Raw genomic sequence first — 27032 nt, 5'->3', positions numbered from 1 at the left:
GGAAGGGAGGGAGGGAGGGAGGGGGAAGGAAGGGAGGGAGGGAGGGAGAGGGGAAGGGAGGAGGGAGGGAGAGGGAAGGGAGGGAGGGAGGGAGGGGGGAGGGAGGGAGGGAGGGGGGAGGAAGGGAGGGAGGGGGGAGGAAGGGAGGGAGGGGGGAGGAAGGGAGGGAGGGGGAGGAAGGGAGGGAGGGGGAGGAAGGGAGGGAGGGGGGAGGAAGGGAGGGAGGGGGGAGGAAGGGAGGGAGGGGGGAGGAAGGGAGGGAGGGGGGAGGAAGGGAGGGAGGGGGGAGGAAGGGAGGGAGGGGGGAGGAAGGGAGGGAGGGGGGAGGAAGGGAGGGAGGGGGGAGGAAGGGAGGGAGGGGGGAGGAAGGGAGGGAGGGGGAGGAAGGGTGGGAGGGGGGAGGAAGGGAGGGAGGGGGGAGGAAGGGAGGAGGAAGGGAGGGAGGGGGGAGGAAGGGAGGGAGGGGGAGGAAGGGAGGGAGGGGGGAGGAAGGGAGGGAGGGGGGAGGAAGGGAGGGAGGGGGGAGGAAGGGAGGGAGGGGGAGGGAAGGGAGGGAGGGGGGAGGAAGGGAGGAAGGGGGGGGAGGGAGGAAGGGGGGGAGGGAGGGGGGAGGAAGGGGAGGGGGGAGGAAGGGGAGGGGGGAGGAAGGGGAGTGGGGGAGGGGGAGGAAGGGAGTGGGGGAGGGGGAGGGGAGAGGGGGAGGGGGAGGGGGAGGGGAGTGGCGTGGCGGAGGGGCAGGGGGAGGGGGAGAAGGGGAGGAGCAGTGGGGGAGGGGCAGTGGAGGAGGGGGGAGGGCAGTGGGGGAGGGAGGAGCAGTGGGGGAGGGGAGGAGCAGTGGGGAAGGGGTGGAGGAGCAGTGGGGGAGGGGTGGGGGGGCAGTGGGGGAGCGGTGGGGGCAGTGGGGGAGGGGTGGGGGCAGTGGGGCAGTGGGGGAGGGGTGGGGGAGGGGAGGGGGCAGTGGGGGAGGGGTGGGGGGGAGCAGTGGGGGAGGGGTGGGGGGAGGGGTGGGGGGAGGGGTGGGGGGGCAGTGGGGGAGGGTGGGGGGAGCGGTGGGGGAGGGGTGGGGGGAGGGGTGGGGGTGGGGTGGGAGAGGGCAGTGGGGGAGGGGTGGGGGGAGCAGTGGGGGAGGGGAGGAGCAGTGGGGGAAGGGGAGGAGCAGTGGGGGGAAGGGGAGGAGCAGTGGTGGAAGGGGAGGGGCAAGGGAGGGGGAGGGGCAGTGGGGGAAGGGGAGGAGCAGTGGGGGAGGAGGGACAGTGGGGGAGGGGGAGGAGCAGTGGGGGAGGGGGAAGGGCAGTGGGGGAGGGGGGAGGGGCAGTGGGGGAGGGGGAGGGGCAGTGGGGGAGGGGCAGGTGGGGGAAGGGGAGGGGCAGGTGGGGGGCAGTGGGGGAAGGGGAGGAGCAGTGGGGGAGGAGGGACAGTGGGGGAGGGGGAGGAGCAGTGGGGGAGGGGGAAGGGCAGTGGGGGAGGGGGAAGGGCAGTGGGGGAGGGGGGAAGGGCAGTGGGGGAGGGGGGAGGGGCAGTGGCCCAGTGGGGGAGGGGGGGAAGGGCAGTGGGGGACGGGCAGTGGCCCAGTGGGGGAGGGGGGGAAGGGCAGTGGGGGAGGGGCAGTGGGGCAGGGGGAGGGGCAGTGGGGGAGGGACAGTGGGGGAGGGGCAGAGGGAGAGGGGGAGGAGCAGTGGGGGAGGGGCAGAGGGAGGGGGAGGGGCAGTGGGGGAGGGGGGAAGGGCAGTGGCCCAGTGGGGGAGGGGGGAAGGGCAGTGGGGGAGGGGGGAGGGGCAGTGGGGGAAGGGGAGGAGCAGTGGGGGAAGGGGAGGGGCAGTGGGGGAAGGGGAGGAGCAGTGGGGGAGGAGGGACAGTGGGGGAGGGGGAGGAGGGACAGTGGGGGAGGGGGAGGAGCAGTGGGGGAGGGGGAAGGGCAGTGGGGGAGGGGGGAAGGGCAGTGGGGGAGGGGGGAGGGGCAGTGAGGAAGGGGGGAGGGGCAGTGGCCCAGTGGGGGAGGGGGGAAGGGCAGTGGGGGACGGGCAGTGGCCCAGTGGGGGAGGGGGGAAGGGCAGTGGGGGAGGGACAGTGGGGGAGGGACAGTGGGGGAGGGGCAGAGGGAGAGGGGGAGGAGCAGTGGGGGAGGGGCAGAGGGAGGGGGAAGGGCAGTGGGGGAGGGGGGGAGGGCAGTGGCCCAGTGGGGGAGGGGGGAAGGGCAGTGGCCCAGTGGGGGAGGGGGGAAGGGCAGTGGCCCAGTGGGGGAGGGGGGAAGGGCAGTGGGGGAGGGGCAGTGGGGCAGGGGGAGGGACAGTGGGGGAGGGGGAAGGGCAGTGGGGGAGGGGGGAAGGGCAGTGGGGGAGGGGGGAAGGGTAGTGGCCCAGTGGGGGAGGGGGGAAGGGCAGTGGGGGAGGGGGGAAGGGCAGTGGGGGAGGGGGGAAGGGCAGTGGCCCAGTGGGGGAGGGGGGAAGGGCAGTGGGGGAGGGGGGAGGGGGGAAGGGCAGTGGGGGAGGGGCAGTGGCCAGTGGGGGAGGGGGGAAGGGCAGTGGGGGAGGGGCAGTGGGGCAGGGGGAGGGACAGTGGGGGAGGGACAGAGGAAGAGGGGGAAGGGCAGTGGGGGAGGGGGGAAGGGCAGTGGCCCAGTGGGGGAGGGGGGAAGGGCAGTGGGGGAGGGGGGAAGGGCAGTGGCCCAGTGGGGGAGGGGGGGATTATTCTATCTCTGGGCGGAGACCGGTGGGGATTTCACCGGCCGATACTCACACTGGATGGCCCGGAGTCGTGGGATGAAGGCGATGTTGGGTGAACTGGAGCCCACTTCGAACAAGCCTTTCTTCTTATTGAGCACCGGCGAGGCCTGGACAGTGAGCTTGTGTTGGAAATCTGCACCGGGAAAAGGGACAGTCACCATTAAACAGTCTGCTAATGGGACAGGCACTAACACAGGGTCTCTTAACAAATAGGAGCAGGAGTCGGCCATTCGGCCCCTCGAGCCTGCTCCACCATTTAATACGATCATGGCTGATCTGATCATGGACTCAGCTCCACTTCCCCGCCCACTCCCCATAACCCTTCACTCCCTCATCGCTCAAAAATCTGTCTATATCTGTCTTAAATTTATTCAATGACCCAGCCTCCACAGCTCTCTGAGGCAGCGAATTCCACAGATTTACAACCCTCAGAGAAGAAATTCCTCCTCATCTCAGTTTTAAATGGGCGGCCCCTTATTCTAAGACCGTGCCCCCTAGTTCTAGTCTCCCCCATCAGTGGAAACATCCTCTCTGCATCCACCTTGTCGAGCCCCCTCATAATCTTATACGTCTCGATAAGATCACCTCTCATTCTTCTGAATTCCAATGAGTAGAGGCCCAACCTCCTCAACCTTTCCTCATAAGTCAAGCCCCTCATCCCCAGACTCAATCGAGTGAATCTTCTCTGAACTGAACAAAGCAAGTGTATCCTTTCGTAAATATGGAAACCAAAACTGCACGCAGTACTCCAGGTGTGGCCTCACCAATACCCTGTGTAACTGTAGCAAGACTTCCCTGCTTTTATACTCCATCCCCTTTGCAATAAAGGCCAAGATACCATTGGCCTTCCTGATCACTTGCTGTACCTGCATACTATCCTTTTGTGTTTCATGCACAAGTACCCCCAGGTCCCGCTGTACTGCGGCACTTTGCAATCTTTGTCCATTTAAATAATAACTTGCTTTTCTATTATTTCTGCAAGAGCCCCTTGTTTGGTACTGCCCGATACTTGATGGGCATTAACCCTTCGTTTGGTACTAACCGATACATGATGGGCATTAACCCCTCGTTTGGTACTAACCGATACTCGATGGGCGTTAACCCCTCGTTTGGTACTAACCGATACAAGATGGGCATTAACCCCTCGTTTGGTACTAACCGATACTCGATGGGCGTTAATCCCCGTTTGGTACTAACCGATACTCGATGGGCATTAACCCCTCGTTTGGTACGAACCGATACTCGATGGGCGTTAACCCCTCGTTTGGTACTAACCGATACTCGATGGGCGTTAACCCCTCGTTTGGTACTAACCGATACTCGATGGGCGTTAATCCCCGTTTGGTACTAACCGATACTCGATGGGCATTAACCCCTCGTTTGGTACTAACCGATACTCGATGGGCGTTAATCCCCGTTTGGTACTAACCGATACTCGATGGGCATTAACCCCTCGTTTGGTACGAACCGATAGTCGATGGGCGTTAACCCCTCGTTTGGTACTAACCGATACATGATGGGCATTAACCCCTCGTTTGGTACTAACCGATACTCGATGGGCGCTAACCCCTCGTTTGGTACTAACCGATAGGCCTGCTGATGCGTTGGCCGTCCTTCACCTTCAGCTTGTTCTTTTTGAAGGTGCCTTTGCGTTTCTTCACGTTGGGCTTCTCGGCGTTCATCTGGTAGATGAGGAGGCTGAGCTCCCGCTCGAAGACGTCCAGCTCCCACTGCGCCAGGGCGTGTTCCCGCTGCCGTAGCGATTCCTCGTGCGACTTCTGCTGCAGGGCGGCCCGCTTCAGCTCCTCCTCGCGGCACAGCAGCTCCTGCAAAGGCCAAGTGGGGATGGGGTCAGAGCCAGTGCCGATAAACAACCCCACTCCCCCACCCCCCCCCCCCCCCCCCTACGGCCGAGGGAGAGTCCCCTCAACAAAGCACACAGCCCCTGCCCCCACCCCCACCACCACGGGCAAAGGCTCCGAGTCTCGCTGGGGTCCGCCGCCGGTGGATGTTCGACTGTGGAGGCCGTCGCGACCAGACGTGGACCACACACCTATAATCGCAGGGCAGCTGCCGCCACAACAACCTGCATTTATATAGCGCCTTGATGCGCCGAGCGCTCCCGTTCTGCACACAGCACCATTCTGATGTTGCTGGTCGTTCACCGATCGCGTCCGCTGTTTCATTCGGAGCGGTGTCTCCGCAAGATCCTGCAAATCCCCTGGGAGGACAGACGCACCAACGTTAGCGTCCTCGACCAGGCCCAACATCCCCAGCATCGAAGCACTGACCACACTCGACCGGCTCCGCTGGGCAGGGCCACATTGTCCGCATGCCCCCCAGACACGAGACTCCCCAAAGCAAGCGCTCTACTCGGAACTCCTTCACGGCAAACGAGCCCGAGGTGGGCAGAGGGAACGTTACAAGGGACCACCCTCAAAGCCTCCCTGATAAAGTGCAACATCCCCCACCGACACCTGGGAGTCCCTGGGCCCAAAGACCAGTCTGCCCTAAGTGGAGGAAGTGCATCCGGGAGGGCGCTGAGCACCTCGAGTCTCGTCGCCGAGAGCGTGCAGAGACCAAGCGCAGGCAGCGGAAGGAGCGTGCGGCAAACCAGTCCCACCCTCCCCTTCCCTCAACCAGTGTCTGTCCCACCTGTGACGGGGACTGTGGCTCTCGTATTGGACTGTTCAGCCACCTAAGGACTCACTTTAAGAGTGGGAGCAAGTCTCCCTCGATTCCGAGGGACTGCCGATGATGATGATGATGAGAAGCACGGCACGATTACAGCACAGGCCATTCGGCCCATCGAGCCCGTGCCGGCTCTCTGCAAGAGGACAGCGGGTTGTGTAGAGGACACAGAGAGGCTGCAAAGAGATTTGGATAGGTTAAGCAAATGGGCTAAGGTTTGGCAGATGGAATACAGTGTCGGAAAGTGTGAGGTCATCCACCTTGGGGGAAAAAAAAAACAGTAAAAGGGAATATTATTTGAATGGGGAGAAATTACAACATGCTGCGGTGCAGAGGGACCTGGGGGTCCTTGTGCATGAATCCCAAAAAGTTAGTTTGCAGGTGCGGCAGGTAATCAGGAAGGCGAATGGAATGTTGGCCTTCATTGCGAGAGGGATGGAGTACAAAAGCAGGGAGGTCCTGCTGCAACTGTACAGGGTATTGGTGAGGCCGCACCTGGAGTACTGCGTGCAGTTTTGGTCACCTTACTTAAGGAAGGATATACTGGCTTTGGAGGGGGTACAGAGACGATTCACTAGGCTGATTCCGGAGATGAGGGGGTTACCCTATGATGATAGATTGAGTAGACTGGGTCTTTACTCGTTGGAGTTCAGAAGGATGAGGGGTGATCTTATAGAAACATTTAAAATCATGAAAGGGATAGACAAGATAGAGGCAGAGAGGTTGTTTCCACTGGTCGGGGAGACTAGAACTAGGGGGCACAGCCTCAAAATACGAGGGAGACAATTTAAAACCAAGTTGAGAAGGAATTTCTTCTCCCAGAGGGTTGTGAATCTGTGGAATTCTCTGCCCAAGGAAGCAGTTGAGGCTAGCTCATTGAATGTATTCAAGTCACAGATAGATAGATTTTTAACCAATAAGGGAATTAAGGGTTACGGGGAGCGGGCGGGTAAGTGGAGCTGAGTCCACGGCCAGATCAGCCATGATCTTGTTGAATGGCGGAGCAGGCTCGAGGGGCTAGATGGCCTGCTCCTGTTCCTAATTCTTATGTTCTTATGTTTAAGAGCCCCTCAGCCCGTCCCACCCCCCCGCCCTTTCCCCGTAGCCCTCCAATGTTTTCCCTTCAGGTACTTATCCAACTCCTTTTTGAGTCTGCCACCCCCACCCTCTCAGGCAGTCCATTCCAGATCCTAACAACTCGCTGTGTAAAAACGTTTCTCCCAGTGTCGCCTTTAGTTCCTCTGCCAATCGCCTTAAATCTGTGCATCCTCTGGTTCTCCACCAAATGGGAACAGTTTCTCTCTCTCTCTCTCTCTCTCTCTCTCCTCTGTCTGGACCCCTCATCATTTTGAACCCCTCGATCAAATCTCCTCTCAATCGTCTCTGCTCCAAGGAGAACAACCCCGGCTTCTCCAGTCTCTCCACGTAACTACAGTCCCTCATCCCTGGGACCGTTCTCGTAAATCTCCTCTGCGCCCTCTCTAAGGCCTTCACATCCTTCCTAAAGTGCGGTGCCCAGAATTGGACCTGCCCCGTCACCTTCAGCGATTTGTGCACACACACACACACACACACACACACCCCCACCCCAGGTCTCTCTGTTCATGCACCCCCTTTTTAGGATTGCACCCTTTAGTTTATCTTGCCTCCCCACGTCCTTCCTACCAAAATCAACCTGACATAAAACGGTTTATCCGGCTTACTGTCGCATCGCTGTGTGCGCGATCTTGCTGTGCGCAATAATGGTCGCCGCGTTTCCCACATTACAACAGTGGCCAGGCGCCGAAAAGTACGTCACTGGCTGTGAAGCGCTTGGTCGTGAAAGGCGCCATGTAAATGCAAGCCTTTTTCACAATTTATCTCGTTGCACTTTTCTGCGCTAAACTGCATTTGCCGCCTGCCCGCCCGGGTGCGTGTTCTGTTAGCTGCCCGGCAAGTGCGGAACGCGCGGACAGGAAGTGGGGGGAGGGGCGTGGGGGGGAGGGGCAAGGTGGGAGTGGACGGGAGGGGGGTTGGGGAGGCGGGGGGAGGAGGTTGGAGCGGGAGAGGAGGGGGGGGAGGGGAGAGGGGGGAGGGGAGAGGAGGGGAGGGGAGGGGGGTTTGGGGAGGGAGGGGTTGGGTTGGAGCGGGAGAGGAGGGGGGGAGGGGAGGGGAGAGGGGGTTGGGGAGGGAGGGGTTGGGTTGGAGGAGGGGGGGAGGGGAGGGGAGGGGGGGAGGGAGTGGAGGGGGGGTTGGGGAGGGAGGGGTTGGGTTGGAGCGGGAGAGGAGGGGGGGGAGGGGAGTGGGGGGAGGGGAGGGAGTGGAGGGGGGGTTGGGGAGGGAGGGGTTGGGTTGGAGCGGGAGAGGAGGGGGGAGGGGAGTGGGGGGAGGGGAGGGGGGGGAGGGAGTGGAGGGGGGGTTGGGGAGGGAGGGGTTGGGTTGGAGCGGGAGAGGAGGGGAGGGGAGGGGAGGGGGGGTTGGGGAGGGAGGGGTTGGGTTGGAGCGGGAGAGGAGGGAGGGGAGGGGGGGTTGGGGAGGGGGTTGGAGAGGCGGGGGTTGAGTTGGAGGGGGACGCGACCCACCCCCATCGCTGCGCTTACCTTCTCCTTGGCCCGCAGCTCATTGAACATGCCCTGGATCTCCAGCTTCCAGTCGTCCTGCATGGAGTGAAAGGACTCCTGAGGCATCTCCAACAGCACCTGTTCCTCGATGGCGGTCAGCTGCTCCAAGATGGAGGCAAACAGCGGCCGGCGGTGAGGATCCTCCTCCCAGCATTCTGTGGGGGGGGGGGAAAGAGAGGCGAATGGGGAAAAAAAGAAAATATTTGTAAGTTAGTTTCTCTCTGGTGCCCATTCGAGTTGGAGTAGACAACAATACCTTGCATTTATATAGCGCATTTTAGTGCAGTAAAACATCCCAAGGTGCTTCAGGGGAGCGATTATCAAACACAAATTTGACACCGAGCCGCATAAGGATACATTCGGACAGGGCTTGGTCAAAGTCACCATCATAGGCAGTCCCTCGGAACCGAGCAAGACTTGCTTCCACTCTTAACATGAGTTCTCAGGTGGCTGAACAGTCCAATACGGGAGCCACAGTCCCTGTCACAGGTGGGACAGACAGTAGTTGAGGGAAGGGGAGGGTGGGACTGGTTTGCCGCACGCTCCTTCCGCTGCCTGCGCTTGGTTTCTGCGCGCTCTCGGCGACGAGACTCGAGGTGCTCAGTGCCCTCCCGGATGCACTTCCTCCACTTAGGGGCGGACTGGGTCTTTGGCCCAGGGACTCCCAGGTGTCGGTGGGGATGTTGCACTTTATCAGGGAGGCTTTGAGGGTGCCCCTTGTAACGTTTCCTCTGCCCACTTGGGGCTCGCTTGCCGTGAAGGAGTTCCGAGTAGAGCGCTTGCTATGGGACTCGTGTCGGGGGCATGTGGACAATGTGGCCCTGCCCAACGGAGCTGGTCGAGTGTGGTCAGTGCTTCAATGCTGGGGATGTTGGCCTGGTCGAGGACGCTAACGTTGGTCTTAAATCCCAGGGGATTTGCAGGATCTCGCGGAGACATCGTCGACCATGAGCTTGGTCAAAGAGGTCGGTTTTACGGAGCGTCTTAAAGGAGAGAGAGAGAGGCGGAGAGGTTTAGGGAGGGAGTTCCAGAGCTTGGGGCCCAGGCAGAGGAAGGCACGGCCACCGGTGGTGGAGCGATTATAATCAGGGATGCTCAAGAGGCCAGAATTAGAGGAGTGCAGACATCTCGGGGAGTTGTGGGGCTGGAGGAGGTTACAGAGATAGGCCGTGGAGTGATTTGTAAACAAGGATGGGAATTTTGAAATCGACGCCTTGCTTAACCAGGAGCCAATGTAGGTCAGAGAGCACAGATGAGTGAGCAGGACTTGGCGAATTAGGATAAGCAGAGGGATTGCAGTGGAGTTTTTTGATGACCTTAATTTTATGCAGACTGGGAGTCGGCAGGTAAGATCGAACGACACACTCCTGTCTGGTACTGCACAGCTTGCGTGTGTCTCCTTTACATATACAGTACACGTTCTGGGCACCACACTTTAGGAAGGATGTGAAGGCCTTGGGGAGGGTGTGGAGGAGATTGACGAGAATGGTCCCAGGGATGAGGGACTGTAGTTACGTGGAGAGACTGGAGAAGCCGGGGGTGTTCTTCTTGGAGCAGAGAAGGTTGAGAGGAGATTTGATCGAGGTGTTCAAAATCATGAGGGGTCTGAACAGAGTAGAGAGAGAGAGAGAGAGAGAAACTGTTCCCATTGGTGGAAGGGTCAAGAACCAGAGGACACAGATTTAAGGCGATCGGCAGAAGAACTAAAGGCGACGTAACAAAAAACCTTTTTTACGCAGCGAGTGGTTGGGATCTGGAATGCGCTGCCCGAGAGGGTGGTGGAGGCAGACTCAATCGTGGCTTTCAAAAGGGAGTTGGATAAGTAGCTGAAGGGAAAACATTGCAGGGCAACGGGGAAAGGGCGGGGGGAGTGGGACTGGCTGAGAATGGCCTGCTTCGAAAGCTACAACCATTCTATGATTCCATACGAGCGGGTATAGTGAGTTGGTCTTACCGCAGGTAAAGGGTACACAGCCAGATAGGAGATGGGTGACCATCAGGAAGGAGCAGTGCAAGGAAGGTAGTGCAGGGGTCCCCTGCGGTCATCCCCCTGCAAAACAGATACATCGCTTTGAGTACTGTTGGGAGGGATGACTCATCAGGGGAGGGCAGCAGCAGCCAACTTCATGGCACCGTGTGTGGCTCTGCTGCACAGGGGGGCAGGAAAAAGAGTGGGAGAGCGATAGTGATAGGGGATTCGATTGTAAGGGGAATAGATAGACGTTTCTGCGGCTGCAACCGAGACTCCAGGATGGTATGTTGCCTCCCTGGTGCAAGGGTCAAGGATGTCTCGGAGCGGGTGCAGGACATTCTGAAAAGGGAGGGTGAACAGCCAGTTGTCGTGGTGCACATTGGTACCAACGATATAGGTAAAAAACGGGATGAGGTCCTACAAGACGAATTTAGGGAGCTAGGAGCTAAATTAAAATGTAGGACCTCAAAAGTAGTAATCTCAGGATTGCTACCAGTGCCACGTGCAAGTCAGAGTAGGAATCGCAGGATAGCTCAGATGAATACGTGGCTTGAGGAGTGGTGCAGAAGGGAGGGATTCAAATTCCTGGGACATTGGAACCGGTTCTGGGGGAGGTGGGACCAGTACAAACCGGACGGTCTGCACCTGGGCAGGACCGGAACCAATGCCCTAGGGGGGAGTGTTTGCTAGTGCTGTTGGGGAGGAGTTAAACTAATACGGCAGGGGGATGGGAACCTATGCAGGGAGACAGAGGGAAGTAGAATGGGAGCAGAAGCAAAAGATAGAAAGAAGAGAAGTAAAAGTGGAGGGCAGAGAAACCCAAGGCAAAAAGCAAAAAGGTCCACATTACGGCAAAATTCTAAAGGGGCAAAGGGTGTTAAAAAGACAAACCTGAAGGCTCTGTGCCTCAATGCGAGGAGTATTCAGAATAAGGTGGACGAATTAACTGCGCAGATAGCAGTTAACGGATATGATGTAATTGGCATCACGGAGACATGGCTCCAGGGTGACCAAGGCTGGGAACTCAACATCCAGGGATATTCAACATTTAGGAAGGATAGACAGAGAGGAAAAGGAGGCGGGGTGGCATTGCTGGTTAAAGAGGAAATCAATGCAATTGTAAGGAAGGACATTAGCTTGGATGATGTGGAATCGGTATGGGTGGAGCTACGGAATACCAAAGGGCAGAAAACGCTAGTGGGAGTTGTGTACAGACCACCAAACAGTAGTAGGGAGGTTGGGGACAGCATCAATCAAGAAATTAGGGATGCCTGCAATAAAGGTACAGCATGGGTGACTTTAATCTACATATTGATTGGGCTAACCAAACTGGTAGCAATGCGATGGAGGACAATTTCCTTGAGTGTATGAGGGATGGTTTTCTAGACCAATATGTCGAGGAACCAACCAGGGAGCTGGCCACCCTAGACTGGGTGTTGTGTAATGAGAAAGGACTAATTAGCAATCTTGTTGTGTGAGGCCCCTTGGGGAAGTGTGACCATAACATGGTAGAATTCTTTATTAAGATGGAGAATGACACAGTTAATTCAGAGACTAGGGTCCTGAACTTGGGGAAAGGTAACTTCGATGGTATGAGGCGTGAATTGGCTAGAATAGACTGGTGAGTGATACTTAAAGGGTTGACGGTGGATAGGCAATGGCAAACATTTAAAGATCACATGGATGAACTTCAACAATTGTACATCCCTGTCGGGAGTAAAAATAAAACAGGGAAGGTGGCTCAACCGTGGCTAACAAGGGAAATTAAGGACAGTGTTAAATCCAAGGAAGAGGCATATAAATTGGCCAGAAAAAGCAGCAAACCTGAGGACTGGGAGAATTTTGTAATACAGCAGAGGAGGACAAAGGGTTTAATTAGGAGGGGGAAAATAGAGTACGAGAGGAAGCTTGCTGGGAACATAAAAACTGACTGCAAAAGCTTCTATAGATATGTGAATAGAAAAAAATTAGTGAAAACAAACATAGGTCCCTTGCAGTCAGAATCAGGTGAATTTATAATGGGGAACAAAGAAATGGCAGACCAGTTAAACAAATACTTTGGTTCTGTCTTCACGAAGGTAGACACAAATAACCTTCCGGTAATACTAGGGGACCGAGGGTCTCGTGAGAAGGAGGAACTGAAGAATATTCTTACAAAGCGGGAAATTGTGTTAGGGAAATTGATGAGATTGAAGGCCGATAAATCCCCAGGGCCTGATAGTCTGCATCCCAGAGTACTTAAGGAAGTGGCCATTGAAATAGTGGATGCATTTTCCAACAGTCTATCGACTCTGGAGCAGTTCCTATGGACTGGAGGGTAGCTAATGTAACACCACTGTTTAAAAAAGGAGGGAGAGAGAAAACAGGTAATTATAGACCGGTTAGCCTGACATCAGTAGTGGGCAAAATGTTGGAATCAATTATTAAAGACGAAATAGCAGCGCATTTGGAAAGCAGTGACAGGATCGGTCCAAGTCAGCATGGATTTATGAAAGGGAAATCATGCTAGAATTTTTTGAGGATGTAACTAATAGAGTGGACAAGGGAGAACCAGTGGATGTGGTGTATTTGGACTTTCAAAAGGCCTTTGACAAGGTCCCACATAAGAGATTGGTGTGCAAAATCAAAGCACATGTTATTGGGGGTAATGTACTGACGTGGATAGAGAACTGGTTGGCAGACAGGAAGCAGAGAGTCGGGATAAACGGGTCTTTTTCAGAATGGCAGGCAGTGACTAGTGGGGTGCCGCAAGGCTCAGGGCTGGGACCCCAGCTATTTACAATATACATCAATGATTTAGATGAAGGAATTGAGTGTAATATCTCCAAGTTTGCAGATGACACTAAGCTGGGTGGCAGTGTGAGCTGTGAGGAGGACGCTGAAAGGCTGCAGGGTGACTTGGACAGGTTAGGTGAGTGCGCAAATGCATGGCAGATGCAGTATAGTGTGGATAAATGTGAGGTTATCCATTTTGGGGGCAAAAACACAAAGGCAGAATATTATCTGAATGGCGGCAGATTAGGAAAAGGGGAGGTGCAACGAGACCTGGGTGTCATGGTACATCAGTCATTGAAAGTTGGCATGCAGGTACAGCAGGTGGTGAAGAAGACAAATGGTATGTTGGCCTTCATAGCGAGGGGATTTGAGTATAGGAGCAGGGAGGTCTTACTGCAGTTGTACAGGGCCTTGGTGAGGCCTCACCTGGAATATTGTGTTCAGTTTTGGTCTCCTAATCTGAGGAAGGACGTTCTTGCTATTGAGGGAGTGCAGCAAAGGTTCACCAGACTGATTCCCGGGATGGCGGGACTGACATATGAGGAGAGACTGGATCGACTAGGCTTATATTCACTGGAATTTAGAAGAATGAGAGGGGATCTTATAGAAACTTTTAAGATTCTGACGGGACTGGACAGGTTCGATGTGGGAAGAATGTTTCCGATGATGGGGAAATCCAGAACCAGGGGACACAGTCTAAGGATAAGGGATAAGCCATTTAGGACCGAGATGAGGAGAAACTTCTTCACTCAGAGAGTTGTTAACCTGTGGAATTCCCTGCCGCAGAGAGTTGTTGAGGCCAGTTCATTGGATATATTCAAGAGGGAGTTAGACATGGCCCTTACGGCTAAGGGGATCAAGGGGTATGGAGAGAAAGCAGGAAAGGGGTACTGAGGGAATGATCAGCCATGATCATATTGAATGGTGGTGCAGGCTCGAAGGGCCGAATGGCCTGCTCCTGCACCTATTTTCTATGTTTCTATGTATAAGGGTACCATTCACTCCCACCTGGTGTAACCATAAGAACATAAGATTAGGAGCAGGAGTTGGCCATTTGGACCCTCGAGCCTGCTCTGCCATTCAATAAGATCATGGCTGATCTGATCTTGGGCTCAGCTCCACTTCCCCGCCCGCTCCCCATAACCCTTCACTCCCTTATCGCTCAAAAATCTGTCTATCTCCGCCTTAAATATATTCAATGACCCAGCCTCCACAGCTCTCCGGGGCAGAGAATTCCACAGATTTACAACCCTCCGAGAGAAGAAATTTCTCCTCATCTCAGTTTTAAATGGGCGGCCCCTTATTCTAAGACCGTGCCCCCTAGTTCTAGTCTCCCCCATCAGTGGAAACATCCTCTCTGCATCCACCTTGTCAAGCTCCCTCATCATCTTATGCGTTTCGAATAAGATCGCCTCTCGTTCTTCCGAATTCCAATGAGCAGAGGCCCAACCTCCTCAACCTTTCCTCATAAGTCAACCCCCTCATCTCCGGAATCAGCCAGGAGTGGGATAATCCCTGCGGATGACACAGGAACCGGGAGCCCGTCTCCGATCGCTCACAGGTTACCGCTGGCCACGTTGGATGTTGATTTACTCACCCGCCATGAGCTGGGCAAAGGGTTCGGGGCAGGTTGAGGGGATGGGGAGCGTCAGCTTGTTGACAGCGACTCCGTAGGCAACAGCCAGCCCATCGATCCCTCTGTAGGGTACCTCCCCAGTCAGCAGCTCCCAAAGCAGAACCCCGTAACTGCGGAAAGAACACGAGCCGTCAACAAGGTGGACATTAAAACTATCATGTGTGCAAGCACGCTCTGGTAATGATTCCACGAGCTAAGGTTGTAGTACTTGAACTGTAGTGACCCGAGTCCTTTATTGCAGCTCCTCGAGTGAGGCCACCAAGAGGCGAGCTCCCTTTTATACTGGGTTGCCTGCAGTGTGCAGGTGACCCTTAGGTCTCCAGCAGCAGCACCCTCTGGTGTACAGGTATGGTATATACAGGGTGAAGTTACATTCATTGGTCTAGTGTTACAGTACATACATTAACATACATACATAACAAAAACAACAACTATAATATCCCAAGGTGCTACACAAGAGCACCATCAGACACAATTTGACACCAAGTCACAGAAGGGGAGATTAGGACAGGTGACCAAAAGCTTAGTCAAACAGAGAGATTTAAAAAAAAGACTTACATTTATATAGCGCCTTTCACTAACACCGGACGTCGCAAAGGGCTTTACAGCCAATGAAGTACTTTTGGAGTGTAGTCACTGTTGTAATTAGGGGAATGCGGCAGCCAATTTGCGCACAGCAAGCTCCCACAAACAGCAATGTGATAATGACCCAGATCATCTGTTTTTATGTTGATTGAGGGATAAATATTGGCCCCAGGACACCGGGGGTGAACTCCCCTGCTCTTCTTCCAATAGTGGCCGTGGGATCTTTTCCGTTCACTTGAGGGGACAGACGGGGCCTCGGTTTAATGTCTCAGCTGACAGACGGCCCCTCCGACAGTGCGGCGCTCCCTCAGTACTGCCCCTCCGACAGTGCGGCACTCCCTCAGTACCGCCCCTCCGACAGTGCGGCGCTCCCTCAGTACCTCCCCTCCGACAGTGCGGCGCTCCCTCAGTACCGCCCCTCCGACAGTGCGGCGCTCCCTCAGTACCGCCCCTCCGACAGTGCGGCACTCCCTCAGTACTGCCCCTCCGACAGTGCGGCACTCCCTCAGTACTGCACTGGAGTGTCGGCCTAGATTTTTGAGCTCAAGTCCCTGGTGTGGGACTTGAACCCACAACCTTCTGACTCAAAGGCGAGAGAGCTGCCCACTGAGCCACAGCTGACACCCTCTTGAAAGAGCGTCTTCAAGGAAGAGAGCGAGGCGGAGAGGTTTAGGGAGGGAGTTCCAGAACTTGGGGCCCAGGCAACAGAAGGCACGGCCACCGATGGTGGAGCGATTATAATCAGGGATGCTCAGGAGGGCAGAATTAGAGGAGTGCAGACATCTCGGGGGGGTTGTGTGGCTGGAGGAGATTACAGAGATAGAGAGGGGCGAGGGCCATGGATGGATTTGTTAACAAGGCTGCGAATTATGAAATCAAGGTGGTGCTTAACCGGAAGCTGATGTAGGTCAGTGAGCACAGGGGGTGATGGGTGAGCGGGACTCGGTGCGAGTTAGGACACGGGTCAGTGAGCACAGGGGGTGATGGGTGAGCGGGACTCGGTGCGAGTTAGGACACGGGGCAGTGAGCACAGGAGGTGATGGGTGAGCGGGACTCGGTGCGAGTTAGGACACGGGGCAGTGAGCACAGGGGGTGATGGGTGAGCGGGACTCGGTGCGAGTTAGGACACGGGGTCAGTGAGCACAGGGGGTGATGGGTGAGCGGGACTCGGTGCGAGTTAGGACACGGGGCAGTGAGCACAGGGGGTGATAGGTGAGCGGGACTCGGTGCGAGTTAGGACACGGGGCAGTGAGCACAGGGGGTGATGGGTGAGCGGGACTGGGTGCGAGTTAGGACACGGGGCAGTGAGCACAGGGGGTGATGGGTGAGCGGGACTCGGTGCGAGTTAGGACACGGGGCAGTGAGCACAGGGGGTGATGGGTGAGCGGGACTCGGTGCGAGTTAGGACACGGGGCAGCGAGCACAGGGGGTGATGGGTGAGCGGGACTCAGTGCGAGTTAGGACACGGGGCAGCGAGCACAGGGGGTGATGGGTGAGCGGGACTCAGTGCGAGTTAGGACACGGGGCAGCGAGCACAGGGGGTGATGGGTGAGTGGGACTCGGTGCGAGTTAGGACACGGGGCAGCGAGCACAGGGGGTGGTGGGTGAGTGGGACTCGGTGCGAGTTAGGATACGGGGCAGCGAGCACAGGGGGTGATGGGTGAGCGGGACTGGGTGCGAGTTAGGACATGGGGCAGCGAGCACAGGGGGTGATGGGTGAGTGGGACTGGGTGTGAGTTAGGACATGGGGCAGCGAGCACAGGGGGTGATGGGTGAGCGGGACTCGGTGCGAGTTAGGACGCGGGGGGCAGCTGAGTTTTGGATCACCTCGCGTATACGTGGGGTAGAATGTGGGAGGCCAGCCAGGAGTGCGTTGGAATGGTCAAGTCTGGAGGTAACAGAGGCAGGCGTTCGATGTTGTGGATCCAGCGCAGGGGAGGGGGGGTTATGAAGGGGCAGATCGATAGCACGCAACAATGGCGTACCTCCATACGTCGCTCCCCTTGGAGAAGGTGGAGGTCTTGATCACCTCGGGGGCCATCCAGGCGTAGGTGCCAGCCGTGCTCATCTTGGTGGTTTTGTGCCACTCGCGGGCGAGGCCGAAGTCAGTGATCTTCAGCGTCTTGCATTCCATGTCGTCATCTTCGATGGGCTGGAACAAGAGGACTGAAGACAGAAGGAGGGAAGCGTGTGTGAGCAGGAGCCCCGAAACAGAGCACCCAGCAACCCCTCTCCCCACCCCATTCTCCCCCCCACCCCCGGCACAAGAATCGCACCTCACCCGGGCAACGAGCGGCGGCGAATATTCAACTGTGTGGGGCATAATCTAAGAATAAGGGGCCGCCCATTTAAAACAGAGACGAGGAGGAATTTCTTCTCTCAGAGGGTTGTAAATCTGTGGAGTTCGCTGCCTCAGAGAGCTGTGGGGGCCGGGACATTGAATACATTTAAGACAGGAATAGACAGTTCCTTAAACGATAAGGGGGCGGGCGGGGAAGTGGACCCGAGTCCATGATCGGATCAGCCATGGTCGTATTAAATGGCGGAGCAGGCTCGAGGGGCCGAATGGCCGACTCCTGCTCCTATTTCTTATGTTCAAAGCCAATCTCAGCCCTCGCTCACGCTTGGCCCTCATCCGTGCCTTTGTTACCCCTAATCTTGACTCTTCCAACTGGGCTCCCCTGGCCGGCCTCCCACCCTACGTAAACTTGAGGTCATCCAAAAAGTGTCCGAACTCGCATCGAGTCCCGTTCACCCATCACCCCCCATGCCCGCCGACATACATTGGCTCCCGGTTAAACAACACCTTCGATTTTAAAATCCTCCTAGTTTTCTAGATCCTCCTAGATCTCCTCCGGCTCCACTACCCCTCCCGAGATCTCTGCGCTCCTCCAATGTCTGGCCCCTTGAGCGTCTCCCGATTCCCATCGCTCCACCATCGGTGGCCGTGCCTTCTGTTGCCTGGGCCCCAAGCTCTGGAACTCCCTCCCTAAACCTCTCCGCCTCTCTCTCCTCCTTTAAGACGCTCCTTAAAACCGACCTCTGTGACCCAGCTTTTGGTCACCTGTCCCTAATATCTCCTTATGCGGCTCGGTGTCAAATTTTATCTGATAACACTCCTGTGAAACGTCTTGGGATGTTAAAGTCGCAATATAAATATAAGTTGTTCTTTAATGGTGGGATTCCTTGCTAGATATCCGGGGAGGGCAGGCTGTCTTGATATTTTTTTAACTTGTTAGTATTTGTCCTGTCCTCCCCTCATTCTCCCATCCGTCTCAAGGTCCATTTCAGTGTCCGGAAGAGGAGACAAAAGGGTTGGAGAATTAAACAAGTTACAGCCCGTGCAGTTCGGTATTCTGCCACCAGGCGGCAGTCTCCACCACCTGTCGCTGCATCAGCTTTCAGCATACGGCCCCCAAACCAACGGAGGAATAGGAGGAGGCCATTCAGCCCCTCGGGCCTGTCCCGCCAATCAGTCCGATCATGCTGCTTTGTGCCAAGGGCCTCTTGACGTGAGCACTCTGAGCTAAAAGTGGCACGGAGGGGAGATCAAACCCCTCACCCTGTACACTCTCCAGTGACAATACTGAGGGAGCGCCGCACTGTCGGAGGGGCAGTACTGAGGGAGCGCCGCACTGTCGGAGGGGCAGTACTGAGGGAGCGCCGCACTGTCGGAGGGACAGTACTGAGGGAGCGCCGCACTGTCGGAGGGGCAGTACTGAGGGAGCGCCGCACTGTCGGAGGGGTCGTACTGAGGGAGTGCCGCATTGTCGGAGGGGCGGTACTGAGGGAGCGCCGCACTGTCGGAGGGGCAGTACTGAGGGAGCGCTGCACTGTCGGAGGGGCGGTACTGAGGGAGCGCCGCACTGTCGGAGGGACAGTACTGAGGGAGCGCTGCACTGTCGGAGGGGCAGTACTGAGGGAGCGCTGCACTGTCGGAGGGACAGTACTGAGGGAGCACCGCACGATCGGAGGGGTGGTACTGAGGGAGTGCCGTACTGTCGAAGGGGCGGTATCTCACTCTCCCTTTCCGTGTTTCTACCCACTTTCCGTTTCTGTTTATCTCTCACCCGGTCCCCCTCTCTCCCTCTCACTGTCTCTCGGCCCCTCTCTCTCTCACTCCCTCCCTCCCTCTCTCCTCCTTCCTCTGTCCCTGTCTCTCTCGCTCCATGTTGTGGTTCTGACTCATACATGCCACACAGGGAACACAAGAGCTGACACAGACGGCACTAACTCAGGAAGGGACAAGTGCGAGCCCAGGACATGTGAAAACATGCCCCGACACAGGGCTCTGCCTCCGCATCCCACACTCCTCCAACTTGCATCGGTGTGAACACAATATCTGCTCAGAAAAGCCTGAAGAAAGAGAAGGTTGATTTTCAGAGGGTCTCTGGGGGGGAGGAGAGAGAGAGAGAGAGTGTCCCCTGGGGGAGAGAGGGAGTCCCTCGAGCATGTCGATCTGTGACACTGTACTCGGTGCGGACAGCGGGGGGGGGGGGGGGATGTGGAACCCCAGGGGCAGACACATCGCTGTTTTATTCCATTATCAAGAGACTCTGCATTGTACTGCAATCTCTCTCAGACTCTCTCCCTCCCTCTCTCTCTCTCTGTCACTCCCTCTCTCCCTCCCTCTGTCACTCCCTCTCTCTCTCTCTCTCTGTCACTTCCTCTCTCTCTCTCTCTCTCTCTCCCTCCCTCTCCCTCTCGCTCTGTGTCACTCCCTCTCGCCCTCTGTCTCTGTCTGTCTGTCACTTCCTCTCTCTTGCTCTGTCTGTCACTCCCTCTCTCTCTCTCTGTCTCTCTGTCACTCCCCCTCTCTCTCTCTGTCACTCTCTCTCTCTCTCTCTCTGTCACTCCCTCTCTCTCTCTCTCTGTCACTCCCTCTCTCACTCTCTCTCTCTGTCACTCCCTCTCTCTCTCTGTCACTTCCTCTCTCTCTCTCTCTCTGTCACTTCCTCTCGCTCTGTGTCACTCCCTCTCGCCCTCTGTCTCGGTCTGTTTGTCACTTCCTCTCTCTTGCTCTCTGTCTGTCACTCCCTCTCTCTCTCTCTCTGTCTCTCTGTCACTCCCCCTCTCTCTCTCTCTGTCACACTCTCTCTCTCTCTCTCTCTGTCACTCACTCTCTCTCTCTCTCCCCCTCTCTCTCTCTCTCTCTCTCTGTCACTCCCTCTCCCTCTCTCTCTCTCCCTCTCTCTCTCTCTGTCACTCCCTCTCTCTCTCTCTGTCTCTGTCACTCTCTCTCTCTCTCTGTCACTCTCTCTCTCTCTCTCTCTCTCTCTCTGTCACTCCCTCTCTTTCTCTCTCTGTCACTCCCTCTCTCTCTCTCTGTCACTCCCTCTCTCTCTCTCTGTCACTCCCTCTCTCTCTCTCTCTCTCTCTCTGTCACTCCCTCTCTCTCTCTCTCTGTCACTCCCTCTCTCTGTCACTCCCTTCCCCTTACCCCCCCCTCCGCTCTTTACTCCCCTCTCCCCTCTCGCCCCCTTACCCCCCTCCCCTCTCGACCTCTTACCCCCTCCCCTCTTGCCCCCTTACCCCCCTCCCCTCTTGCCCCCTTACCCCCTCCCCTCTCACCCCCTTACCCCCTCCCCTCTCTCCCCCTTACCCCCCTCTCCCCTTCCACTCTCTCCTTACTCCCCCTCCCCTAACCCCCTTAGCCACTTTACTCTCCCCCTTTCACTCCCCTCCCTGTTACCCTCCTCCCCCTTACCCCCTCTCTCCTCTCTCCCCTCACCCCTCTCCCCCCGCCTCCCCCACACATGCCAGGACCTGCTGCTGTTCGTGGCGATTCCAGCCAGTCAGGAAGCCCTGCCTACAACACCCAGTGCCGGGAGGTAGTGGGGAGGGAGGGTGTGTGCCACGGGGCACACGGCTGGCCAAACGCTGCCCCTTGGCGTGTTTACGGATTCAAAGGCAGCTGACAGCGTCAGAAAAATGCAGCACATCCAAAGCAGAGTTTCTGTCGAACAGGCAGAGTGAGTTTCAGTCAGATCCAGACCTGCCCTAAAGGGTATACCAAGCTCCAGAAACATTTTACGACATTTTATTTCCTGTTTTTCTCCCTGAAGGAGAAACAATTCTGAAAATCAATGCAGACAGAGCGAGAGGGGGAACTCCACCAAAATGTGTCACTGTATAACACTGGGGTACAGTACTGGTGGGTACAGGTCTGTCACTGTATAACACTGGGGTACAGTACTGGTGGGCACAGGCCTGTCACTGTATAACACTGGGGTACAGTACTGGTGGGTACAGGTCTGTCACTGTATAACACTGGGGTACAGTACTGGTGGGTACAGGTCTGTCACTGTATAACACTGGGGTACAGTACTGGTGGGTACAGGTCTGTCACTGTATAACACTGGGGTACAGTACTGGTGGGTACAGGTCTGTCACTGTATAACACTGGGGTACAGTACTGGTGGGTACAGGTCTGTCACTGTATAACACTGGGGTACAGTACTGGTGGGTACAGGTCAGACACTGTATAACACTGGGGTACAGTACTGGTGGGTACAGGTCTGTCACTGTATAACACTGGGGTACAGTACTGGTGGGTACAGGTCTGTCACTGTAGAACACTGGGGTACAGTACTGGTGGGTACAGGTCTGTCACTGTATAACACTGGGATACAGTACTGGTGGGTACAGATCTGTCACTGTATAACACTGGGGTACAGTACTGTGGGTACAAGTCTGTCACTGTATAACACTGGGGTACAGTACTGGTGGGTACAGGTCTGTCACTGTATAACACTGGGGTACAGTACTGGTGGGTACAGGTCCGTCACTGTATAACACTGGGGTACAGTACTGGTGGGTACAGGTCTGTCACTGTATAACACTGGGGTACAGTACTGGTGGGTACAGGTCTGTCACTGTATAACACTGGGGTACAGTACTGTGGGTACAGGTCTGTCACTGTATAACACTGGGGTATAGTACTAGTGGGTACAGGTCTGTCACTGTATAACACTGGGGTACAGTACTGGTGGGCACAGGTCTGTCACTGTATAACACTGGGGTACAGTACTGGTGGGTACAGGTCTGTCACTGTATAACACTGGGGTACAGTACTGGTGGGTACAGGTCTGTCACTGTATAACACTGGGGTACAGTACTGGTGGGTACAGGTCTGTCACTGTATAACACTGGGGTACAGTGCTGGTGGGTACAGGTCTGTCACTGTATAACACTGGGGTACAGTACTGGTGGGTACAGGTCTGTCACTGTATAACACTGGGATACAGTACTGTGGGTACAGGTCTGTCACTGTATAACACTGGGGTACAGTACTGTGGGTACAGGTCTGTCACTGTATAACACTGGGGTACAGTACTGGTGGGTACAGGTCTGTCACTATAACACTGGGGTACAGTACTGGTGGGTACAGGTCTGTCACTGTATAACACTGGGGTACAGTACTGTGGGTACAGGTCTGTCACTGTATAACACTGGGGTACAGTACTGGTGGGTACAGGTCTGTCACTGTATAACACTGAGGTACAGCACTGGTGGGTACAGGTCTGTCACTGTATAACACTGAGGTACAGTACTGTGGGTACAGGTCTGTCACTGTATAACACTGGGGTACAGTACTGGTGGGTACAGGTCTGTCACTGTATAACACTGGGGTACAGTACTGGTGGGCACAGGCCTGTCACTGTATAACACTGGGGTACAGTACTGGTGGGTACAGGTCTGTCACTGTATAACACTGGGGTACAGTACTGGTGGGTACAGGTCTGTCACTGTATAACACTGGGGTACAGTACTGGTGGGTACAGGTCTGTCACTGTATAACACTGGGGTACAGTACTGGTGGGTACAGGTCTGTCACTGTATAACACTGGGGTACAGTACTGGTGGGTACAGGTCTGTCACTGTATAACACTGGGGTACAGTACTGGTGGGTACAGGTCTGTCACTGTATAACACTGGGGTACAGTACTGGTGGGTACAGGTCAGACACTGTATAACACTGGGGTACAGTACTGGTGGGTACAGGTCTGTCACTGTATAACACTGGGGTACAGTACTGGTGGGTACAGGTCTGTCACTGTAGAACACTGGGGTACAGTACTGGTGGGTACAGGTCTGTCACTGTATAACACTGGGATACAGTACTGGTGGGTACAGATCTGTCACTGTATAACACTGGGGTACAGTACTGGTGGGTACAGGTCTGTCACTGTATAACACTGGGGTACAGTACTGGTGGGTACAGGTCTGTCACTGTATAACACTGGGGTACAGTGCTGGTGGGTACAGGTCTGTCACTGTATAACACTGGGGTACAGTACTGGTGGGTACAGGTCTGTCACTGTATAACACTGGGGTACAGTACTGTGGGTACAGGTCTGTCACTGTATAACACTGGGGTACAGTACTGTGGGTACAGGTCTGTCACTGTATAACACTGGGGTACAGTACTGGTGGGTACAGGTCTGTCACTATAACACTGGGGTACAGTACTGGTGGGTACAGGTCTGTCACTGTATAACACTGGGGTACAGTACTGGTGGGTACAGGTCTGTCACTGTATAACACTGGGGTACAGCACTGGTGGGTACAGGTCTGTCACTGTATAACACTGAGGTACAGTACTGTGGGTACAGGTCTGTCACTGTATAACACTGGGGTACAGTACTGGTGGGTACAGGTCTGTCACTGTATAACACTGGGGTACAGTACTGCTGGTTACAGGTCTGTCACTATATAACACTGGGGTACAGTACTGCTGGGTACAGGTCTGTCACTGTATAACACTGGGGTACAGTACTAGTGGGTACAGGTCTGTCACTGTATAACACTGGGGTACAGTACTGGTGGGTACAGGACTGTCACTGTATAACACTGGGGTACAGTACTGGTGGGTACAGGTCTGTCACTATAACACTGGGGTACAGTACTGGTGGGTACAGGTCTGTCACTGTATAACACTGGGGTACAGTACTGGTGGGTACAGGTCTGTCACGGATGATGTGCAATTTGAAGGAATATATTAAGAGGATCATGTTGCGTATTAAACGGTCCTGGACTAAGTAGGATTTCCTCTGTCGAGTACGGAATTAATCTGCCTCCAAAACTGATCCTCAATCTGATCACCAGTCTGTCGCTATGAAAAACTGATCCAATCCTACGATTTACTCCCTGGGTACGATCCCTCTACAGTATAATTAATGCTTAACTCCCTCGCTATCACTACAAGATCCTATTATCACGAGAATGCCATTTGTAACACTGCCGTATATCCTACTCCAGAGACTTGAGCGCATAATCTAGGCCGACACTCCAGTGCCAGTAGTGAGGGAGCGCCGCACTGTCGGAGGGGCAGTACTGAGGGAATCCCGCACTGTCGGAGGGGCAGTACTGAGGGAGTGCCGCACTGTTGGAGGGGCAGTACTGAGGGAATCCCGCACTGTCGGAGGGGCGGTACTGAGGGAGTGCCGCACTGTCGGAGGGGCGGTACTGAGGGAATCCCGCACTGTCGGAGGGGCGGTACTGAGGGAGTGCCGCACTGTCGGAGGGGCAGTACTGAGGGAGTCCCGCACTGTCGGAGGGGCGGTACTGAGGGAGTGCCGCATGTCGGAGGGGCGGTACTGAGGGAGCCCCGCACTGTCGGAGGGGCGGTACTGAGGGAGCCCCGCACTGTCGGAGGGGCGGTACTGAGGGAGTGCCGCACTGTCGGAGGGGCGGTACTGAGGGAGTGCCGCACTGTCGGAGGGGCGGTACTGAGGGAGCCCCGCACTGTCGGAGGGGCGGTACTGAGGGAGCGCCGTACTGTCGGAGGGGCAGTACTGAGGGAGCAGCGCACTGTCGGAGGGGCAGTACTGAGGGAGCGCTGCACTGTCGGAGGGGCAGTACTGAGGGAGCGCCGCACTGTCGGAGGGGCAGTACATAATAACATAAGAAATAAGAGCAGGAGTACGCCATTCGGCCCCTCGAGCCTGCTCCGCCATTTAATATGATTATTGCTGATCCGTTCATGGACTCAGGACCACTTCCCTGCCCTCTCCTCATAACCCCTTATTCCCTTTTCGTTTAAGAAACTGTCTATCTCGGCCTTAAATTTATTCAATGTCCCGACTTCCACAGCTCTCTGAGGTAGCGAATTCCACAGATTTACAACCCTCAGAGAAGAATTTTCTCCTCATCTCAGTTTTAAATGGGCGGCCCCTTATTCTAAGATCATGCCCCCTAGTTCTAGTCTCCCCCATCAGTGGAAACATCCTCTCTGCATCCACCTTGTCGAGCCCCCTCATAATCTTATACGTTTCGATAAGATCACCTCTCATTCTTCTGAATTCCAATGAGTAGAGGCCCAACCTCCTCAACCTTTCCTCATAAGTCAACCCCCTTCACCCCCGGAATCAACCGAGTGAACCTTCTCTGAACTGCCTCCAAAGCAAGTGTACCCTTTCGTAAATATGGAAACCAAAACTGCACGCAGTGCTCCAGGTGTGGCCTCACCAATACCCTGTGTAACTGTAGCAAGACTTCCCTGCTTTTATACTCCATCCCCTTTGCAATAAAGGCCAAGATAGTACTGAGGGAGCGCCGCACTGTCGGAGGGGCAGTACTGAGGGAGCGCCGCACTGTCGGAGGGGCAGTATTGAGGGAGCCCCGCACTGTCGGAGGGGCAGTATTGAGGGAGCGCTGCACTGTCGGAGGGGCGGTACTGAGGAAGCGCCGCACTGTCGGAGGGGCAGTACTGAGGGAGCGCCGCACTGTCGGAGGGGCGGTACTGAGGGAGCGCTGCACTGTTGGAGGGGTGGTACTGAGGGAGCGCTGCACAGTCGGAGGGGCAGTACTGAGGGAGCGCCGCACTGTCGGAGGGGCAGTACTGAGGGAGACATAAAACAGAGTCCACCATTCGCCCTTTCGGCTGGACGTAAAAGATCCCATGGCCACTATTTCGAAAAAAGAGTTCTCCCCGATGACCTGGGGACAAGATTTATCCCTCAACCAACATCACTAAAAACAGATGATCTGGTCATTATCACATTGCTGTGTGTGGGAGCTTGCTGTGCGCAAATTGTGCTACCGCGTTTCCCACAATACAACAGTGACCACACTTCAATAGTACTTCATTGGCTGTGAAGCGTTTGGGAACGTCCCGCAGTACGGAAAGGCGCTCTATCAATGTTCATTCCTTCTGGGAAGGACCAGGACAATATCGGCAAATATCATCGTCATCATAGGCAGTCCCTCGGAATCGAGGAAGACTTGTTTCCACTCCCAAAGTGAGTCCTTAGGTGGCTGAACAGCCCAATACGGGAACCACAGTCCCTGTCACAGGTGGGACAGACAGTGGTTGAGGGAAGGGGAGGGTGGGACTGGTTTGCTGCACGCTCCTTCCGCTCCCTGCACTTGGTTTCTGCACGCTCTCGGCGACGAGACTCGAGGTGCTCAGCGCCCTCCCGGATGCACTTCCTCCACTTAGGGCGGACTGGTCTTTGGCCCAGGGACTCCCAGGTGTCGGTGGGGGATGTTGCACTTTATCAGGGAGGCTTTGAGGGTGGTCCCTTGTAACGTTTCCTCTGCTCACCTGGGGCTCATTTGCCGGGTAGGAGTTCCGAGTAGAGCGCTTGCTTTGGGAGTCTCGTGTCGGGGGCATGCGGACAATGTGGCCCTGCCCAGCGGAGCTGGTCGAGTGTGGTCAGTGCTTCGATGCTGAGGATGTTGGCCTGGTCGAGGACGCTAACGTTGGTGCGTCTGTCCTCCCAGGGGATTTGTAGGATCTTGCAGAGACATCGTTGGTGGAATTTCTCTTGCGGAGTCTACTGTACATGGTCCATGTCTCTGAGCCATACCCCCTCTCCTCCTATGGGTCAGCCATGGACTGAACTCCCTACATGAACTGCTTGATTGGTGCCGGTATTCAGGGAGGTCCGTGTGTCCAGTGTGACCCCCCCCCCCCCAGTCAAGATCCACGGTGGGTCCTGGACACCGTGGACCCCATTTCCCTTAACTCGGGAGCCTCCTCTCAACAAGAGCAGGCATCGACGACAAGATCCAACACCGCCTCCCGTGCGCCAGTGCAGCCTTCG

The 27032-nt window shown here is 55.9% G+C and overlaps 2 protein-coding genes across 3 annotated transcripts in view; one reads left to right on the top strand and one right to left on the bottom strand.

Moving 5' to 3' along the window:
- Nucleotides 1–27032, bottom strand: part of LOC139239451 (mitogen-activated protein kinase kinase kinase 11-like) — an 81669-nt gene that overhangs the window by 8938 nt on the left and 45699 nt on the right. For both annotated transcript variants that reach the window (XM_070868203.1, XM_070868202.1), the window contains exons 2-6: nucleotides 16968–17148; nucleotides 14359–14507; nucleotides 7994–8169; nucleotides 4309–4549; nucleotides 2737–2856 (exon numbers count right to left, since the gene is read on the bottom strand). In XM_070868203.1, coding sequence (XP_070724304.1) covers nucleotides 2737–2856; nucleotides 4309–4549; nucleotides 7994–8169; nucleotides 14359–14507; nucleotides 16968–17148 — 867 coding nt within the window. The remainder of the gene's footprint in view (nucleotides 1–2736; nucleotides 2857–4308; nucleotides 4550–7993; nucleotides 8170–14358; nucleotides 14508–16967; nucleotides 17149–27032) is intronic.
- The window catches only part of LOC139239453 (serine racemase-like), a 140039-nt gene that overhangs the window by 89077 nt on the left and 23930 nt on the right, over nucleotides 1–27032 (top strand). The window lies entirely within an intron of this gene.

This window comes from Pristiophorus japonicus, chromosome 27, assembly GCF_044704955.1.
Source record: "Pristiophorus japonicus isolate sPriJap1 chromosome 27, sPriJap1.hap1, whole genome shotgun sequence".
NCBI classification, from domain to species: domain Eukaryota; kingdom Metazoa; phylum Chordata; class Chondrichthyes; family Pristiophoridae; genus Pristiophorus; species Pristiophorus japonicus.
Note: the sequence above shows the minus strand (reverse complement) of the source record. Positions and strands in the feature narration are given on the sequence as shown.